This window comes from Barbatula barbatula (assembly GCF_947034865.1).
Source record: "Barbatula barbatula genome assembly, chromosome: 18".
NCBI lineage: Eukaryota > Metazoa > Chordata > Actinopteri > Cypriniformes > Nemacheilidae > Barbatula > Barbatula barbatula.
The window spans coordinates 7,766,995-7,789,416 of NC_136781.1; the positions used below are offsets into that span (position 1 = coordinate 7,766,995).

Consider the following 22,422-nt stretch of genomic DNA (forward strand, 5'->3'; position numbering starts at 1 on the left):
AGGACCATAGCTTTGATTCTGTTTTCTCTTTACCAGTTTGGAGATGGTGGGATTGAGCAACTTTGAAAAATCCAACAAGACAGAATAGAGTGGAGCATTTGGATGTTAATGGATGCTCTTTGCACGGCTATAAGTTTAAGTCCAAGGGTGTGATTTAAAGTGCTGCGCTGCATGTGAGCCGGTCACATAGCAAGGATCATAGGATCACTATTCTTGCCGTCCGTCAAAGTCTAAGGTACCACGGGCCCAAGATGAGCACTCTACCAAATATAGCAGTTTCCGAGGCTCGCTCGCATCCAAACTTTTTATGTACTCTTCTATTCCCTTTCGAGCAATTATTTCGATTGGAATCATTAGAGACCCCGCTGAGTGAATCTGGATCACTCTTCCGAGTTTTCCTGAGGGCAAATGCATTTCATCGTCAGCTGCGTGCACAACAGCCCGTCCGGGTTTATTTTGCGGACACGGCGCTGGCGCAGGTTGACAAGCTTATTTTCCTTCACTTTGGGTTGAGTGTGCGCTGATGAGCTACCGCAGCACAGAGGCTTCCAGCAGAGTAATTAAAAAAGGCACTGCTGGGACGGCTTCAAGTTTGCGCGTTTGCGTCACCGAGATGGAACCGCATTTTAATCACGTTCAAAAAGTCAGGCACTGCAGCCCGTCGCAGGTTCTAAAGCGCTTAATTTCCTTGAACCGCCCGCATCGGTGTGGCGTTTTAATTTACTTCACAATTAGCGCCGCTTCTTTTCATTAACGGCCTGTTTTTTCAAAGGAGAGAAACAAGGAATAAAATCAAAGGGATTTGTTGTTTTTTCCCATCTCCAATAGAAATACAAAGATTGGCGATTCGGGTAATGAACGCGCGAGGTGCTTGTTGTGCTTGGTCACAGATCACTGCGGGTTGCGGAGAAGCGTCGAATGATGAATACCGGTGTGGTGCTGCATCCTTGCCCTTTAGATTCTGTTCCTCTGGGAGCAGGCTGTAAAACTCTAAGGAAAAAATACTAAGAGAGAAGACATGATAAAGTATCCTTCGTGATTTTTGTGCTAGTTTACAGACCTCTGGGTTCTTTGTGTGACTTGGCTGCGGCTGATTAGGGTTTATAATACACCTCCCGTTCCATTACAATAGCCAGCAGCCAGCTTCCAAAACGGGGCGTATGTGGCAGGGTTGACAGACGACCACAGTACACAGTGAGAAGAGGGATGGGGGACTTGTTTACATGTCAGAGTAAGTCGAGGTGCAGAAGACCTCTGAGTGACAGTAGTGCCAATTTCTACCTGGCTCCAACGTCTGAAAATGCATTCGGAGTCAAGAAGACTCGAGCGCTGACTGACACGATGCAGAGCAAATCTATATTAGCCACCCAGGGCAACTAGAATTCTGCTAATTATGTGAAACACATAAAAAAAGGTTACATAAAATAGAAAGTTAATGCTGACGTGTGTCCCATACTCTCTGTTTGTTGTGACGGAAGTCCGAAACCCTCAGAGAGCGCTGCTAACAAACTTAATCGAGATCTCTGTAATATTTGAATTACGTATCAGTTTGGTCAATTTGAACAAGTATTTGTAAAAACAAAAAGATTGTTGACATATAGTACAGAGCTAAAAATGATTGAATAAAGCACAGTCTATAAACTGGATTTGAAAGATTGGATTGCATTCTCAGTTTTATTACAGACTTTAGGATGTTGTTATTAATAAGAAGACTGCCACCAAAGAATAAGAGACCACACCGGTTTTGCATTTAATCTTCATTTCTGCATGTTTTGTGGCAAGTCTAATCTCCAACAAGTCATCCAACAGCAATGTGAAAGACTAAGAGAATGCAAAGGTGCACGGAAACAATATTGTGTTGTTTAAACATAAATATAAACTTTTTTCCTTGTTGTATCTGCAAACATTGCATCTTTTTTGTTGTCTCATTTAAATTTTCTGCAAATAAAAAACTCCTTTTGATTTGGAATTTAGTTCACAAAATTATCATTTTACTTTAACATGTAGCTATAAACTATGTGGTCTCTTGTTTTTTTTTCTGCAGCAGTATTAAGAGTGAACAGCAGCAGCCCTCGTTCGTGTAAAAACTCTCCATTTGATGTAAATCAGGTTCATTACAGAATGCGTTAATTTTGTCGCAATGAAAGTAATATTAATACAGATCATGGAAAGCAGGCAGTATATTAAACGAATATACTTTTCCAATCAAATTATATTAATGCTCGAGAACAACATTCGAACCATGCATATATCCAGCATAATTTGTCAATCCAAATTAAAATTTTAGATCTATAATTATGAAATAACGTTTTAGGTGTGAGGACCACACGTGATGCAGAAGACTAATAGTAAACTGTGCCAGTTTGTGGCGGTCTGCTGAATTCCTCTACAATCTACAGTAACACTCAGAAGCGATCCACAAGATTGGGAATTGCAGCGTGCAAATTGCATTCAGCACAAAGTATGTGGCAACATTTCGCTTTTATCTGATTTGCATAATTCCTTTAGTGAATCTGGCACCGATACTACGCAGACGCGGCATGCAAATAAAGGACACTATCAGCGGGTGCAATGCATCTGCCACTCCCAATCCCTATTTAATCACATTGCTTTCTAGGAGAAGCTCTTTTGAAGATCTATAGGTAGTCACGTTACGGGTTTGTGAGCGTGAGTGTATGAGATGTGTCTAAAACAAGACAGTGTGAAAAATGGCAGCACGTGGGTCGTAAGGTGGAGTGGCAGGCGGAGTAGAGCTTTCTTTCTGCTTCTACAAAAGGGCATCGTACTGACCTGTAGCTGCTGGGCTTCGTGGTTCTCCAGCCCTTCCACTATCGGAGCAAACCTCTCCTTATTATTCCTCTCCGCTGCTATGGTCATGGCTGCCAGGATCTTATCCAGACTGAGGGAAAACAAGTTGACAGAAAGCAATGTGTTTAGGTAAACATGTTTTTATCAAGACACGACTGTGACATTGGCTCAGAATGTTCACCTGAGTTGATAAAAGCTTGTAATCTCAGTCTTGGACATTCACGCTGGGAAGCTGGAACAATGTCACAGTCTTTTATGTAGAGTTATAGCCCAGGTGGGCGATACCAAAGCAACCTGTATGTTCCCTACGGTAATAAGAAGAAGCCTACAGTACAACAACTACAACATTTAAGAACTAAAGTGATGAGTTTGGAGAGAAGTACAAAGAGTTGTGATGGTGGAAAAGCAAATTAAGCACTATACAAGGTCTAATGTGTGTTTTGCTGACTCAAACACTGGTGGACTGCAGTCCAGGACTGAGGGGAAGAAATTACAAAATGCATCATAGACAAAATACTCTAATAATTGCACAACAAACCAGTGCTTGTGTAAAAATAGCCCATTCGGTTAAGACCACCACACAGGGTATGTCTTATCTACACTGAAATTGTCATCGCACATGCTGTCATTAGGCCTTTAAAAAATATGAATATATGAATATAATATACATGTATAATATATTTAAGCTTTCCTAGCCTGATGGCAGCCCGTTTTTTCGCATTTTTATTGCATACAAAGCTGCAAAAAGTGAAGCCATTAAAAACTAAACTAAAACATATACAGATTAGATATTTTTTTACTTTGCTGTTAGTTACAACATGATTCACATTAATTTGTGTGAATGCATTGTTTCCACGGTTTTGCTTTTATTATTAAAGAATCTAAAATATAATTTATTTATATTAATTTATTATTAATTCATTAATTGATTATAATAAATAAACAATACAAATTTACATAATTAGGTGTTCTATTCAATCTTTTGACTGGTATTGAACAGTATGTTTAAACAATGACAAGCAATATTGTAAAAGCGACAGACTTGTGAGCTTACATTCCACACATCTTGTCTCACTCGCGCTATGATGACAGAAACTGAGTGAGGAAATTTTGTCGAACAGCTACATGCAAGACCCGTGTTTCGTGATCTAGGTGATTAAGTTGTAGTCGTGAGTGGGTTGCGAAGCTTTCATGCTGGTTCAAACATGGCAACAGAATAAGCTACACCTGCTCGACTCCTAAAGAGGAGCTTTGATGTGACAGCCCTAAACATAAGCCGGTGTCAACTCACAGCGTTTGAGGTGAAGGAGCTAGTTTCGGAAATAAGTGAAGTATCAGCGCTTTTACAGTTGTCACACAGATCTACACACTCTCTGATCATCTACACATCCATAAAAAACACTAATCTTCTCACCCACCACACGCAGATTCAGTCGACCTGCGTGTATCATGAGCATGTGTTTGTTTATATAGTCAAACGGATCCCTGGGCTGAAGGTGCTGATCGGTGGATAAAAACCGTCGGGCTGCAGATGCTGCTTCTTAATGACTTCTCAACAAGGCTAACACGGCACACATCTGCTTTAAAGACCGCCTCTCATAGGACTACACACAAGTCACTCATTTAGGAAAGGTGAAGTAATGCATGATTATCTTTCTGCATTGAAACTCTTTTTGTACATCGTAGAAGAATGCAGTTTCTGATCAGTGGTCATTGACATAAATGCAAATGGGCTAAAGAATCATATCTTTGAAATTAAAACCGTACAATATCAGAGCATGTGCACAGTAGGGAGTTTATTAGAGGTGGACTGTTCTTAAAGTGATTATTCACCCAAAAATAAAAGTTGGTAACTGAACAGAACTGGCCTCTGTTTACTTCTATTGTATGGACATAAAACCAATGCAAGTGAGAGGGGGCCGGTTAACAACATTATTCAAAATATCTTCTTTTGGTTTTTGAGGAAGAAAGTCATACAGGTTTGCAATGACAAGAGGGTGAGTAAATCACGACAGCATTTAGATTTTTGGGTCACTAAGTATTTTTACTCCACCCAATTAAATTTTTCAAGTATCTGTGCTTTACTGTAAAGAGTATTTACTGTAAAAAACTACACTTCATTATAACCCATATATAATACTATTTAATTCACCACATTACAAATAAATTTGTGTGTTTTTTACCTTTAATATTTAAGTACATTTAAAAGATAAGTACTTAAGCTCATTACAAACCTAGTACATCCGGACTTAAGTATTAAAGGTAAAAAATGTTTAATGCATTCGTGATATATGCTTTACAGTGTAGTGAAGTTGTTTTTTGAAAAATGGAGAAACACTGATCAAGTACAGATACTTGAAAATGTACCTGAGAATAAAAATACTTGAATACGGTCCACCTTTGTACTTTATATTGTGTGGCTTCCTTTCAAAATAAGTCCATTGGTATACAAAAATTCAGGGGTTATTTTAAATAATATTTAAACAAAGTTGTGTTGCTAACTAATAACAAAAGATCATTCGAAGTAATAGGGAAGAAAATAACGATGATGGTCAGAGGGTATTGAAACGCATAACAACCAAAATGCAAAGCCATTACGTCATGCAGGACGTTTGTAATCGATTTTAGAAGGAAAGCTGTGCAGTGCAACAAACGGGTTGTTTGAAATATGATGGGAGTTGAGCACTTAAAAAGGTTAAGAACCACTGTTCTAGACCAATGCACCGGTATCGTGGCAGACACAACAACATAAAAAACATAAGTGCAATAAAAAGACCTCTTGGATCCATTTGACATCTTGGCTGTTCTTATTTCCCCTACTAACAAATACAAGCTGTAATCTTCTCAATGAAAAATATGAGTAAAAAGTTGTATCTTGTTTTCTTCATCTTTAAACATTTCTTAAACTGAGTGTTTCTTCCTTGTCAGAAACTCATCTAAGTGTACCAGAAGTACAGTGTGATGTTTAATGCATATTTCTACATTATTAAAACCTTAAGGGATTTTATAACTGTCTATGTCTTGTGTCTGAAAAGAATGTATTCTACCTTGCTTACTCAAGCTTTAATCCTCCTATTAACATGGCCTTCTAAACTAAAGGTACCGTTTAGCGTGTTGACAAAAATTGTATATGCTCTCCTACTTGTAAGTCGCTTGTAAATGTCATATTCTAACAAATATGAATAAAAAAAGTTTTCAGTATGCAGCAGATAACTGATGAACTCACATGTTCTCCTCTCCAATAATACAGAGCGCTGACAGAATCTTGACAATCTCAGTCATCATACCGGTCTGCTTTGGATCGATCGCCCTTGCGAGCAGGAGGAGGCTTCGTTCATCGTCCAGGATCCTTTGCATGCCAAACTAAAAACAAAGCAGAACTAACTGTACACCATTACACAGAAAAAAACACAATTTAAATCCCTTTGATCTCCAAACAATAAGAAGCCCTCGTCTAAGGACAAATGTAGGTTTTCATCGATAGAGACGATTAAACAGATGTAGATATGTTTAAAGATTAATAAATTCAACTGAAGAAAGGGCAACAGGAACAAAAAATCATATTCCTGCATTTTTGTCTTTCACTCTGGGTTTAATGCACTGCACTTGACCGCAATATGAGCTCATGAAAAGATATTGAGCATATCTAAGCAAAAGACGATTGCTTTTTAAGCCTATTAAGTAAAGGCTTCCAAATACAATTTTATTTAAAAGTAACATGGTTGAAAAGTATTAATTCAGTTAAAAATAGTTCAAACTGAATGATTGTCTCTATTTGATACATTTGTATTTATTAAAGAATAAATAATGTATTCATTCTTAAGGACAAGTAAAAAGCTGAGCTTTAAAAGCTGGGTAATATTAAATAGTTTCAGGTTACTTTGGTTTAATATACTTTTTCATCTGACATTTGAGTGACGTTTGAAGGCTGATACTATCCTTTAAATTCTAAACACACCTTATTGTTCATGAAGGCCTTGAGGCATTGGATAAGTTTATGCTGGTTCCTCTTGTCAATGTTCTCTTGCCTGGGGATAAGACAATGAGTGAGCAAAGAGAGCAATAAGAGCGTGTGAATGGACACTCCAAAAGCACTGAAGAAAGAGAATATCTTATGCGGGCAACAGCGAGGCCGGCCTAACTTACTGCTTCTTGTCCAGCAGCTTCTCCAGCACATCCAAAAGCAGTCCGAGACCCTCATGGCCGAAGTTATTCACCCAGCTAAAAACAGAAAAAGAAAACCACGTTAGAATACATAAACTCATTGAAGGCTGCACTGTGAAAAACCTGTACAAGTTGATTAAAGGTTAGGAAAGTTTTGAAGATAAACTGAACTTTAGAAAGCATTCATTTAGTTTCCGTTTGCTTCTACCTGAAAACAGATTCACAGAAGTAAATATTTCTAAGTGCAGCACATCAAAAATTAAGTACAGATAAGTGTAAATGGTCAAAGTCTTTGTGTGTGGTGCCCCACATTCCTCCGAGCACCCCGAACAGTCCATGCACTCCCACAGGAAGATAAAGCAATGCATGGGAGATAACAGTAAAACCGATAATGGATAGTGTAACATAATTAGCTATAAAACACAATGTATCTGGAGACATTAAATGATCTGGGGGAGATAAGAATAGAGAGAGACAGAGAATAGAGCTCCGCAGCATGTGATCGCATTTAGATTATGCCATTAGCATTACTTGTTCTTGCTCCAGATTGTCAATAAACCCAAATGCAAGGGGCAATTTGTTGCAATAAAGGCCCGTAAGTCAATGAGTTATTTCTTTCTTTTTGACAACGATACAACATGCATATTAAAGTCATTTGTATAAAGGCGTGTGGTCACACAAGACCCTCGATTAGTGTTGACGCCTGTAGCATAGGGCGGTGTAAGAGGACTAAAATGCAGGTTTTTACAGATCCGCAATGAAATTAGCCCAAAATTACAAACACTCAGACGCTCACCATGCCATTATTCAAAATTCATTAGAAACCCACCAAACTCAATTTGCAACTTATTACCATTTGCTGTACAGTGTATTATAATGGCCCGCTTTGTTAATAAAACATAACAGTGTAATGTTGGAAATTTATAACTGTCTGTTTACAGGGGGCTTATCGTTTATTGTTTCCAATTTGGTCTTATAATGTTCCATTGGTTTGTTGTAATAAAAATACACAGTTTGAGTACAATAACAAAAAACGTAGGCTTTGGGAGCCACCTTGCTTGGCTCACAGGGCTCGGAGTATAAAAGCAGTAATGGTCTACGTAGACTTGACCAACGTGGGACACGCAGGAACATGGTTCAGCATTTAACTAACTTAGAGGAACAACATGAGTTGTGTGATCAATCAGCAGCAGATGAGTGGTCAGAACATGAGGGCAACATTTAAAGGGCCAGTTTATGAAATTTAGCGGCATCTAGCATTGAGCTTGGGAATTGCAACCAATGGCTCACTCCACCCCTCTCTTTCAAAGCACTACGGTGGCTGACACAGAACTAAATTGTCACGTTTGAATTGCCGAATGAGATAACGTATTTACGAAACGCATTCTGTAGAGCAGTTTGTCTGCTTAGGGGTACTGTAGAAACAACATGGTGAATTCCGCAGTGTATGTAGATAGAAATAGCTCATTCTAAGGCAATAAAAACATAACCCTTCATTAGGTAAGGTCTTTATACACCCCTGAAGACACAGTTATATATATTATAATGTACTTCTGTCAATAGATCCTGAAGAATTACACACTGGACCTATGGCAATGCGGCGAACTAAATAAAACTTATATAAATAAAAACTTAACACAGCAAAAGTGTTGAATTGAGATGAGATTAAGTTAAGAAATTAAATGAAGCTTCAGTCACACATGAAAACATGATGAAATCTGTCTTATAAAGATAAACATGAGTGGTTTTCATGAGTCTTAAAGGAATAGTGCATCATGCCATCCCAAATATGAGGCGAGTGAATTAAGAGAATTTCTATTTTTCAGTCAAGTACTCCTCCAAGGTGTCATCCGAGTACAACACTTGTGTTGCCGAGTAAAAAAGTTGCTTTGCTTCCTGTTAAATCAGCTCATCGGTGACCTCATCTGGCTCCGTGGCATGCATCCAACTATTTTATTTGGACTTATTCATGAAATATTGATTGAAATAATCCTGAAGTTAAGCTAATGCACAGACAGCAGAGCTGCATTCCAAAAACCCACACATTGTGTGGGGTTAAATGAAATATACATGGTCTATCAAAGGATAATTGTGTTTGGGCTAACATTTATATCATGTGTACAAAGACATCTTATAGAGACAGAGAGGTCTTTAAATATAATCAATAAACCGGCTGAGCTTTTATCTTTCAGAGTGCAAGGCATCTAATGAAACTGTTATGTATGTCTAAGATGCTGATATATCTTTCATCTGTTTACCGCAGCAGTGACAAAATATTACCAAGCCAATCAAATTAAACCGACAGAGTTATGAAAATACGAGTCGTTCTGCAACCGTAATTAGGTCTGACATTCAATTTGCAATCACAAAGATATTATACTGCTATCATGAACTACAGATAATAAATTGCAAATTCATGTGAAAAATCATTAAGGATCATCAGCGTGTTGCATAACACCACTTGACGCTCCGCATGTCGGTTAACTGACAAACAATAATGCAAAGTTATTTCCCAACCTCCTGCCTTTATTTTCAGAGCTCTCTAATGTCAAGCGAAGACCCGGCTGTTGAGTCTGACATTGTTATTGCACTTGAAGAAGCTCTAGACTGTTGTGTCATTGAGAACACTCAATGCCTTTCAAATTGTATTAGGGCTAAGCCATGGACTGTCTCATTCGGCTGCCCGTGGCCTATTCAGCTCTGCTCTATTCCACTCGAGGCCCTCTGCTCCGAGCAACAAATTGCTCTCAACATTTCAACCCACCGCTGAGCACCAGAACAGTTAGTCACCGACTAAATATTGCAACAGAGGCCCTTTGCTGTTCGTGACAATGTCCACGACTCTGAGTGATGCTGAAATCACAGGGACCTCGAGGCAGCGCCATTTACTGTCAAGTACAGCAGGATACACCATATTTTAATTGACGTTCAATCGCTTTGTGTTTCAGGAATGTGATCATTATATCATAAGAATACAATTTCTTAAAAGTGGAAAACATTTTATAAATGCTAGGGCTATTAATAATAATTAATCAATAGAAATAAAATGCATATAAATGAATGTCACAATAATCAAATACTCTAAAAAAACACAAAATATAGAATAATATTTATAATAATAATAATATAAATAAATGAAAAAACATTAATAATTGCAAAAAGATTTTTTTTACAAAATAAATTAATATATTATTAAAATAATAACACTAAACTAAAATGAAATATAATAATAGTATATAATTATACAATTATAATAATACAAATCATAATAAATAAATAAAATAGCAAAATAATTATTTTAAATAAAATACATGAACATTTTTTCATGAACAAAACAAAATTTAAATAAAAATAATCTCAGAATCTGCAAAAAAACATTATAATTCTTTAGGACATTACTAAGCCACTTTATAGACAATATAAAAAGTGTCAAAGTGTTTGAGAATATATAATTCAATATACATTTAGTTTGATCGCCATATGATTGCACATTAACCTGTCACTTGTCTATGGTGCACAGCAATCCTTTTAGCAATTCAGTCTGTCAACCAGTCCAAAACAGATTATAAAGGCTGGTCACACAAAATACATTTTGCTTTCTCTTTGTTTGCATGTTAACATGCATTGAACGGCCATTACTTTGCATAATAGTACAGTAATCGTTTTCATAAAACGCTTCTAGTCCTTCAACAATGTGTCTTGAAGATAAGTTTTAACCTTTCTTACAGACATAAGAAATACATGTACTGGAACAGTCGCTTGGATTACAGTACTAATTCATGATACGGAGGCATTATCCCATTCTTAACCTGCCCTTTATAACTGTGAAATATAACATGGAAATGGCACATTAATGCTTAAGGCCATAATATGCACGTGGAAGCCAGAGGAAAGGTCAACATGAACACAGGCTCAACACAAGGCAGAACAAGACGAGAGACCCCAACATGAGCTAGCAAGTAGAAACTAATCTCTCCTCCATTCTGCTCTAATGAAGCCATTCATTTCAGATTTTTTGTCTATCCCACAGTTCATATCTTGATGACGAGGCAAAAGTTTGTGTATGATGCCCCTCCCTCCTCTCCGATCCCTCTCTTTGGGTGAACATGCATGGAAGATGAGTGGTAATTATCTGTGTTGGGCAGGCGGTGATGGAGAGGTGTAATGGGAATGAAAAATGCCTGGCTGATTTCATCACAACAGTGAAGCGGACAGACACGGGGGCGGTGTGTCTTCTGACAGAGGCTTTTACAGATGCGTGACAGATACTGGGTTTTGGAGCGTTAAACAGGGACTGAACCCGGTGGCGCGCTCAGAGAACAATATCCCTGGTGTCAGCGTTCTGTGATGTGATTGCCGTGCACTTTAGAAAGGAGGCAGTGGGGCAAGAGCCCGCACCGTTTAAAAGAGCCACTGTTCGCTCTAATGGCATTTGGATCCCAGCAGGAGCCTCAATACAGCTACAATGACTGCACATCAAACCACATCAATGCCGGTCTCGCTTCTCTCTGGAATTGTGGGTTGTGAATATAGGGTCATGATGACAAAGAAATAGCTGAAGGTGGCAAATGTGCCGTGTGAGGGGGGAGAAAGCGGCAACAGGAGTAAACCAACAAAGGATGGAGTCCAGTACGGCTCTCCAGACAAACTCAAATGACTCCCCGCTGAGCAAAAAGCAACATCCCGACGTGCTTCATTATCGCCAACTCACCGATAGTCCTACTGGCAACTGACATTTCTCAGATTAAATGAAAGTTGTGGGGAAACCAGCCGAGATGCTGTCGGAGCGATGGAGGTTTGCCAAAAGATGGTGGTTTCCAAAACAGAATTTTGTTATGCTGCCCTTCACACTTTCACATCATTTCAGTCATTAATTTAATTATTCTCATTTTATAGCGAATCAAATCAGATCTTAATTTTCTGAGTGCTAAAATGTGAGGGAACTGACCCGAACTGAGCAGCATGGGACAGTTTAGCGCAATACACCAGAGGCCATAAATATTTCAGCCTTAAGTTCAAACATCTGGTATTATTGATCTGGTGGTGAAGTATGTCAGAGAGCTAGCAGACAGGGACAAGGGAATCAGTCGTGACAGCCACCTCGCATGCTAATGGATTAGCGGTTCGCCGTTTAGAAGTCAATGGCGTACGTGCACTCGCTGCGGCTTTTCACGGTGCCAGAGAACAGATACGGGCTGTCACTCAGAAACATGTAGGTCACCTGCTCCGCAATCGCCTGACCTAAATAACTCAAACCAGTCAAAAACCTCACATAAACAGCGTGTGCTGCAAGACAAAAAAGACCCTAAAAATATACTAATACGGAGCGCTGACATATAATCTATATCACGATTGCTTGTAATGCTTCTCGTGGCACTACTGATTTTTAATTCTTACACCTGCAAATAAAACACACCACAAAATCTATATTAGTCAGGTACAGCGTCTCCCACCCCCCCCCCCCCTCCCCATAAAGGCTGAGAAGGCTTGACAAAAAAATTTGTAATAAAAGAGAATGCTGTGAAAATCACAGACGGCCCAGAGAAATTGAATTTAGTGCGGCAGAATACTAATTTTCCCTGTGTACCTGTGCAATACCATTTCTCACTAAATCAATATGGAATTCAAATCAGATTTCTGAATTATGTATGCCTTGCTGCAGGGCTCCACAGATACGGGTAGCTTTGAGGTTAACAGATGGTGGCATAAAATGAAATGGGCATCCCGCTTAAAATATACCTGGTCACGGAGGACACTGGGATTGGTGGGTTCCTTTACTGCCTCGGAAAAAAAACCTCTTCTGTAGTGGCAGATGTGGCCACTGGTTCTATTAGACCCCCATAACACTGACTCACACAAACGGCTTGACTTGTACAGACGGTTTATAAAAAACTAAATAACAGCACGCCAAGTTTTCACTGCTTTCATATCTGTTTGTTATTGTACATTGTAGTAAAAATGATAATAATGGCTCGATTTCCCGGACAGGGCTTTAGCCTAGTCCAAGACTTACTTACATGTCTTGATCAAAAACCACTTGTACTGGCATATCTTAAAATATATTTCTCAAGATGAACAAAGTAATGTTTTTCTGTAAAGTATGTTTTTTTTAAAACGATTCGGTATCCTAATTTAACTAAAACCTAGTCCTGGTTTAAAATGATCCCTGTTTGGGAAACTGCCCCGATAACACAATAAAAAGTACTATTTATAATCGTTTTATCTGTTATACCTTTCGGCCAATGAAATCATCATTTATTTAACATACTGAATGAATAATTGTATGTATTAAAAGTAAAAATGTTTTTTATAATAATAGTTATATTCTTATGCCCCGTTCGGACCGCCAGCGACACCCAGCGACAAAGCGTGGCTATGTCATTAATTTCAATGGTAGCCTTGCGCCATCTAGCAACACGAGAGACACTGACCGTTGGCGAAGTAGGCGTGTCTAGTGACTCGACAAAGTTAATATTTGCTTAACTTTATGGAAGTGATCATTTTTCAGGATGTACTACCAATAGGAGAACTGCAGCAGAGCTCACGTCATCCATCTCCTGTCTGTAACAGCAGGGTTTGTTTATAAATGTATCTAGGACAACCAAAGCAAGGAACGCCTATTAACCACCTCGTAGCAAGAGCCAAGTGACACACAGTGAAACAGTTGCTGGTGGTCTGAACGCAGCTTTCATTGGGCCAAAATAAATTTGTTAAAAGCAAAGTTCAGAACCTTTATTGGAGTCTGGAGAGAGAACAGAAACCCGTCGCACAGCACAGGACAAAAAAATGACCCAAGCAGAGCTCCTCAACATCACCAGTTCATGCAGTTCATTTCACAAACTAACATGTGAAGTTTCCCTAACTTGACTGAAAGATTAACAGAAAGTTTTATCAGCTGGTTAAAAGTGAGCTTCTTCCAATATTCTAACCTAGAATTGTGTTTGACTCAGAAGAACAGCAGCTTCTACTTCCCGGCCTTGACGGAAAGAAGACTAGCAGTAACATCCAGGGCTCTTATTTCCCCACACTTAAACACTATTAATAAAAGCATGCTTAGACAGAATTACATTTGAACAGTACCTCAAAAAGTACTTTTATAAACAATAAAACTATCAGATCAGATTATAGATGTATATTGCCTTTCTTCATACCTGTCAACTGGATTTTACTCCAGAAAAAATAAATACCCACAATGTCAAAAGGCATTTACAAAATCAATTATGTATGATGGACAAGGGTGTCTAGCCAGGTGTGAAAAAGAATTAAAGTTTAAATGCAGCCTTGCATTATAAACAATGTCTGACAACCTGTATTGCCGTCTCTATGTCTCTTGCTATTCTCCATCACGGCCCTTTTTTTGACTGCCCGTGATATTAATACACTTCTTTTAAGCCGTCTTAGTGAGACATACGAGCTGCTACATATACACACAAACACACAGACCACTCAATATGCATCAGCTATTTCATTTAGGCCTGTCTTCAAATACCTTCGGCCAGACATTTATTACATTTGTAGATTCCTGTCAGACAAAATGCAATATAGCTGGATATCTGTTTCTAGTAGTCTGCGTTTAATATGGTGACACCTGGAGTGTGATCGCCTCACGGTCCACCATTTGGTACTCTTTCAATGCTGTGTGAAAGGTTTTAGCCTTCAGGATCGGAGTCTGAAAGGATTCCTGTTAAGGGTATCAAATCTTCAAAGGCACTAATAAGCCCATTACCTCCCGCAAGAGTCCACGGGCGCTCGGAGAAGAACGGCAAAAACGGGTAGAATGATGGATTCGCAGGCTCTGTAGGGTGGCTGGTGGCGTCAGCACAACTGTACACCAATACACATCCTCAGGCCCGTGTCCGACACCGCTAACTACAACAAACGGCTAGCTCACATTCAACACTACGCTGCAAAATACAACTAACCCAAAAAGCCTCTGGGAACATGCAGCAGATTTGGACATAAAGAAAAGTTGAAGACAACTTCAGTTTTCCAAATCTTTGAGCCCAAGAGTTCAGCGACGAAAAGTGAAAAGCCGAGACCATCAGAACGCAATGGTGCCATGTCACAGATGAAACAAGCGTTGATGAAGAAGCGGCACATCCGGCACGCCGCTTTGATTTTTCACTGCTCGAAACTGAGTGTAAGAGCTTTCGAAATAGATGACAGGGCTGCAGGGTTTTATGCATGAGTGGGTGTTAAGAAAGTTGTGGATTACTTCTTGCACTGTAATTTCGTTCATGCACTACATTGCATGCCCGTGGCACTGTTTGTACAGCTGCATCTGGAAGAAATAAAAGCAGAGGGAATAAAACCATAAGAGAGGCAGCAGAAAATGTCTGCCATTAGATACAGTGCATATTAACTCCCCGTAAATGAGGAAATAAGACCCAATGATTATCTGTAAGTTGGCATTTGGGCGAGTCGGAGAATTAGAAGTTGATGAAACAAGAACTGTTCTTTCATATGAGAAAGAGATGAAGGCAAAGTGAGAAAAAATCCAAGATGATGAAGGAAGACTAACCGAATAATTTTATTCTACCAAAATGAACAATGGAGGAAGATATCAGCAGTTCAAAAACACCTAAATTAAAATGTTCAAGGAAGAGGCTGCGACTGCCCCGAGCGTAGCCATCTGTGTGTGGATATGTGAGGCTGTGAGCTCCACACCTGTGAGGGACTACAGGGAAATGAAAGTCTTCTGCAGCCCAGCAGCCACCTGGGCAGCCAAACAGGTGCTCAGCCCAGACAATTAAACCATTAGATAAATAGAGACGAACCAATGAGAGAAGATTAACAGAGTGACAGTAGCTCCGCTCTCCTTACTCTTATTTCCTGAAAATGAAACAAAACATTGGAGTCTGGTAGTGAATAATCCTACTGCCACGTCTGATAATGAGGCTTTTAATTGAGTGACTTTAAATTATAATAATAGGTGCAATAATGCCATTTTTTGTTAGTTTATCGAAATTCACACACAAAAGATTTCACGTGATCATTGGGGGCTACTGAATGCATTTGGTTTGCTGTGCTTTTAATGATCAAACCGCTCTGGCAGTAATAAAACAGGACATATTATGCAGGGGAATTACACAAGTGTGTAAGAAACTACGCAAACACTGGACCAAAACTCAGTGCCAAATTCAAAGTGCAGTATGCAACAATAACCAGGTATGTTCTGGTAGTGCCAGGAATAAAATCTACAATAGTGGAAAGCTTATTACGTTAGATGTTAAATTATTGAAGATAAACAATTCTGTCGTCATACAGTTACACCAAATATCACTTGTCATTTGCAATAGTAGCACACATTAACAAAATTAAAGAGAGTAATTGAAACGCAAAACTTTTCTTACTCACAGAGTTCACCCAGAAATGAAAATTCTGTTTTAATTTCTCGCCCTCAAATCTTTATACATTTCTTTGTTTTGAAGAATAGAACAAAGATTATTTTGTACAAAGGTAGTCAGCGGTGGCCAAGAACGGTTTGGTTACAAGCATTCTTCCAAACATCTTTCGCTGTGTTCATCAGAATAAAGACATTCATACAGATGTGGAACAACTCGAGGGTGAGTAAATGATGACAGAATTTTCATTTTTGGGTGAACTGTCTCTTTAAGGCCCATCCATCTCACCAAGGCTTGAATTTTTGGGTAAAATTATCCTCTTTTCTCAAATCTGTTCAGAATGCAGATAGAACTTAATAATTCCAATGCAATGATATATTAGAGGTGTCCAAATACTGCAGAGTTTGTCTCCAACACAAATCAAACGCATCTAAACAAGGACTGGGAACCACTAACCACTTCTATCGAGGAAACGCACCATCCTATATCTCACTTACACATGTTAATGGTCAGGGCCATAATAATATTTTGGCCTTAAAACTTGGCAACCATTGGCATGCAGTGACAATTAGCATTCCATTACAAAGGCCATTCATTTGTGCGATAAGTATGCCCTTTTACACTCATGCCTTAACCCTCGCCGTCTCCGTTTCTCCGCTCCTGAGAGAACTTTATCATTATTATGGAGCCGAGCATGATGCAGGAATCATGACTTAAAAGATATTTACACTCTAACATATTTCTTGGAGAGGAGATAAGGTTTGAAGGGACTCATGAGTAATTGCTCCTTGGCAAAGGGAAGGAACTTCGGGTCATTTTCATCACAAATTAATTTTTCATTCAGCACGTACTCTAGCCGTATGTCCAAACATTTCAAAACGTACAGGTAATGTAATATGAAAAACCTAACCAGAACTTTATAGAAAAATGAGTCCGGTCCATTAAGGAATTTAACTAACTTTTTGGCATCTGTCTCATCCTGTGTGGGATGGAATGCAGATGAGTTTTTTATTCAATACTTTCAAGATCCAAGGAGGCTACTTTTTTAATGCCAGCGAATTAGCCACTATCTGTGTCATCAAATCCTTTTTAGATGATCCTTACAAAATGGCACAAAGCTGAAACACATGAAGCTGTCCGCTAATACAGACTGCAGTTATAAACCAGTGCATTAAGCCGGTGTCTTCTGCGCGACTGTCCCAAATACATAAACCCCCAGCACTGTAAAGGTTACATTACCATACTGAATTCAGCACACGGGATGGATTTTTCCTGTTTTGTGATCCGTAATAATTAGCTCCACTGATATTAATTGTAACACCGCACAGCAGCTGGGAAGCTTGTATATCCCCTCAGCGCTGTTAAAAGAAACAGATAGACTGAGGAGAAAGGTGGAGGCGGTGAAGAAATACACCAGCACAGTCATGAGCATCTCTGAACACCGCGTCACCCCAGGGTGCCTCTCTCCCAGTAAGGCCTGACCTTCAGTGGGCGGGTGAGAAACCGCTCAATGCCCCCCCACTCTCTCGGAACTCAAGTTCAGCCATTTGCAAATGCCCGGAGGGTGGTCCTGGCCTCGGTGGCCCCTCAGCACAAACTGCCCTTTTACTGAGAGGATGTGCTGACGCAACAGCGTCTTCAGCCAGCAAGGCCGGACTTCACATCTTTTTTTCTCGTGGGTTTCTGAAAGAACAACATTCCGTATCTGTTTCCTATGATTAATGGCTAGCAGTGGAGTAAATAATTGGATACACGGGGCCTCGACACTGTTATGATCAGATAAAGACAACACGACGAGATGCCATGCATTCTTTTAATTAGGGTAATAACAAGAGATTACCTTGAGGCGCTACAACTTACATTCTGGGCATTTTTCTGTAACGGGATAACAATGGCAAAGTCATTTCGGAGTTTGACTTGTTGCACTGCACTGGCATCTGGGGAGCGGGGCAGGGGCGTCTATTAATTGCTTTCCAGTGCAGAACACATCTGTTGCTGGGTGGGTGTTGAACACACGATCTGTCCTGCGAGACCGAACCGATGCCAGCATAATGCTGTGGATCAAATAACAGTTGTGTTCGGCACTGAGAAGGTCCTATCTCCCAGGGAGCAGCGGTGGACCTAAAGAGATTGTCTGCCTGCCGATGGTGTGATGACCACTTTATATGCTGCGCTCATTGATTCACATTAAGAGCCATCTCTCAGACAGTGCTCTGGTAAATAATTGAGAGGGTCTGCTGTCACATAGTGTTCCACAGCGCTACTGGGACCAAATTAAATTTGAAGATCCAGTCCAGCAGAGGGGATGTGAGACAACTTTATGGGAGCGGGCTGAGGGAATTGAGATGGGCCTTATTACGAGGGGTAAAAAGAGCTTGCCAGAAATGACCTGGGTGGAGGATTTGAGAAATGCAAAATAATTTAAAGTAGTACATTAGGCATGATCAAAACAGATTAAAAAAGCAGGCAGGCAATGATGGGAGAGGCGCTTTAGCGGGGGACTTGAAAGGGAAGGCGTCTGGTCTGGTGGTGGTACTGCGCTTATTAACGTTTCAGAGAATCGCTGGCTGTCTGAAGTGTTAAAAAAAGGATATCCTATCTATTAGAGCTTAATAGATAGAAGCAGGATGAGATGACAGGGCCGGGCTCAAAATGACTGGAGGCTATACTCATTTAGGTAGCTAGGCTATGCTCATTTCACCAGAATTGGGGATCCATATAGAGTCGAGGTTGAAAGACCCATTGACAGATTTCCAATTAGCATGCCGAAATGATTCCTGCAAGATTTTGGACAGGAAAATGAGGTTTAACTTTTCGTTTCGGAATGAGAGGGTGGTTGAAACGAGTACTGATGTGACAGGATCTTCATCAAAACCTACAGATGAAAGGTTAAAACTGAAATGGTTAGCGCTGCAGACAGGGTTGTTTGGGCTAAATAGCGCAGCACTGACCTGACGGGGTTGCTGGTCAAGGACACACGCAGGGACTCCAGGCAGTTGAGGAGTTTGTCTTCGGAGATCCCCGAGCGCAGCTCGTGCACGTACTCCTGTGACGACAGCGTACACTCGTGCTTGCTGTTCCTCAGTCCACCCTGTGGGAACGGGACACAAAGAGATCAACAACTGCACCGCTGCTCTTAACACCCTGTTAGACCTGTCACAGGTAAATTATAACATCTGTATTAGGCATTGCTTTAGTCCATGGGCATGATAAATAATAAGGAAAAGGCCTTACAATACGTTTAGATTTTTAGAGCTTTTACTTCAATATTATGCATTTGATAGATGTCTTTATCCAAAGGGGCTTACAGTATATTCACAGTATACAGTTTATTTATAGTGTCGAAATTGAACGAATGACCTTGTGCCATGACCTATCAATTGAGCTACAGTAATACTTGTTTGATAACAAATGATGAGGTAATCTGAACTCGAAAGACAAAGTGACACTTATAAGATCTAAAAAAATGAACGACGGGATGGAAGAAGATTTCCAATTTTTTTTTATACAAAAATAAAATCAAGTCTATTTTCGTCATCTGACAACAGACAGAAAATCATAGGAGGGGGATGTAGTTACAAACAGCTGATTTGTGGATCAGGCAGCACCCATGTGCTCCCAGCTGTATCTCCAGTCTCCAGCAGGTGAGAATGATTACTAACCCTCCACAACTGCAGACTCACTTCCTCCCTAAATGAGCACACCTCCCACCCACAGCACCGACTGACACAGAGATACCAGCTAGTCTAGTCAGCAGGAGCTGCCGCATGCTAATTCCACAGTACACAGAGTTTAATGAGTCCCAAGCACAAGAATAAACTACCAGCAAAAGCATCTTTATGAACATTTTGTGCTATTATGGACAACATTTAGTTTAAAGGGATACTCCATCCATAAATGAAAATTTACACACCATCAAGTTGTTACAAACCTGTATATATTTGTTTGTTTGGTTAAACACAAAGAAAGATATTTGGAAAAATGTTAGCAAGCGACATTTTCTGGGACATCATTGAATACCATAGTAGGAAAATTGTTGAACACAACAAATTGCTCCGTTGAACACAAAATGAGATATTTTGAAAGATTTAGGAAAGCCATCAGTTCTGAAAATTGTATTGATTATTTCTGTTAATAGAAATCTCATGAAATACAGACCGAAATATTATATGCATAACATACACTAAACGAAGCTTAAATTACAAATGTTGCCTTCACAAAACTTAAGTTGAGGTACTAAAATTATTAACTGGAATTAATTAAAGCCAAATTAAAACAAATACTGACGTAAAAATGATTAAACCTTTATAACATTAACTAAAATAATAATACTGAGACCAAAGCACATTTCAAAACTGCAAAAAATAAAATAAACTTGAACGTGAAAACTAGAAGCATAAAAATAAAAGCTCATCTCAAATGTTAATAAAACTGTAAAATAAATTACGGTTATGGTAAATAATTAAAACAAACCTAACCTACTTTTGAGAACTAATTGATTCATGACAGAAGATTCACTTTGTTTGTTGTATTCACAGCATTCCCCGACCGTGAGGACATAAACTGTAATACATGCTCTAAACGGTATATGAAATCTCAGTACTCTTTACCAACAGACCCTCACTACTATTATTTGTGCATCTATATGCTGCATTTTTAAATACACATTTCTTTACTTATCTGCGCATTCATTTCCCCAGCATGGAGGACAGCCCTTGGACAAACAGGGGTGTGTTAAATAAATCCTCATTATGAATTGAAAACCGATAAAATAACATCAATTTTGTGTCAGCATGTCTTACCACCCCTTTCCACCTATATAAACAAGCCAACGATTGCACGAGCTAAAATCAATTTCTGTGTGTGCTGCCAAGACTGTGGATTTTCGGTGACTACAGTCTATATTCTAACATAGCAGGCAGATGGACTGATGACTGTCAATCCGTTATCTGCACTGCGCTGAGCTCTATAAAACCCCTTGGGCACAGGAAGCAAATTCTGCTTTCTACGTTATTCTTGTCAATTTCCTTGTTTTTATTGTTTTATTTTTTGCGCCTTTGCGTTCCGTATTTTTTATCCATGTCATCTGCGTGTTCCTTCCCTTTTTTATCGCTTTTTCCGTCTGAGATCAACAACCTGCCAAACAAGGCAGGGGAAAGAAAAAGGGGCGAGGGGTGCAGGGAAGGGCTGTCAAAGTCACCCTTGTAGACGGAAAGATGAATTAATGCAGACTGAGAAGTATGAAGGATAGTATGGAGGTAGTATTAGCGGTTTCTGCTCCGATATAAAAATTCGCCTTAAAAGCCGTCGTCCTGGGATCTAGCTTACCCAGCAGGCAGGCAGCGCTAATAGGCAGTCTGGGAGAAATAAACAGGGCATCTTTGTGTGACGGAGTCCCCTTCTTCTCTGTCGAGGCACAGTCAAAAGAAACACTGACACAGACAGCAGTGGTGGTTTTAATATAGCAACAGGAAAATAAATGAGCCATTACTGTACGCAGGTGGGGGGGCTGCATTGGGGAGGCACTGTATACTATAGGCACTGTATGTTGAATCTGCAGAACATGTTGTAAACATAGCAGACAGTGGTGTGATTTACTCTGGTAAGCTCAGTAGGTGTTGGTATTAGGTCTAAACAGTCTTATGGACGTGGGCGTGAGCTGGTGGCAGAAACGACAGGATGAGTTAGGTTGTACATAATGAAACCAGCCTTGATGTTGACTGGCAGCTGCGAGTCTGCACCGACCTGCATTCTGGCACCATCACATGTGTAAATAACAAGCACAGATACACTGAGGTTCACGGAAAACAAACTGACTAAAGTGAGTTTGCACTTTAAATTGAGGTGAACTCAGTAAGCCACTGCTTTTTTTACTCTGTCACCTTCTCTGTCCTTCTCCTCAGTTGAGATCCTTTTTACTCCAACCCATCCCACTACTCATTTTCTCTGGCAGGTCCGCACACTTGAATTTGTCTCGATCTGGATCTGACTAAAGATCACTCGCATCATCTGCCTCTCAAGTTCTGTTGAGGGGATCTGAGGGAACCATAAATGACCGGTGAGCTTAAAACTGGCTGAATAGAGTAATGATGGGTATGTGGAGAGA

General features: G+C 39.7%; 1 protein-coding gene across 10 annotated transcripts in view; it reads right to left on the reverse strand.

Annotated features, from left to right (window-relative positions):
• diaph2 (diaphanous-related formin 2) overlaps positions 1-22,422 on the reverse strand; it is a 364,217-nt gene that overhangs the window by 258,177 nt on the left and 83,618 nt on the right. For all 10 annotated transcript variants that reach the window (XM_079480319.1, XM_079480327.1, XM_079480323.1 and 7 more), the window contains 5 exons: positions 19,268-19,407; positions 6,955-7,029; positions 6,767-6,836; positions 6,035-6,171; positions 2,791-2,899 (listed from right to left, as the gene is read on the reverse strand). In XM_079480319.1, the coding sequence (XP_079336445.1) occupies positions 2,791-2,899; positions 6,035-6,171; positions 6,767-6,836; positions 6,955-7,029; positions 19,268-19,407 (531 nt within the window). The remainder of the gene's footprint in view (positions 1-2,790; positions 2,900-6,034; positions 6,172-6,766; positions 6,837-6,954; positions 7,030-19,267; positions 19,408-22,422) is intronic.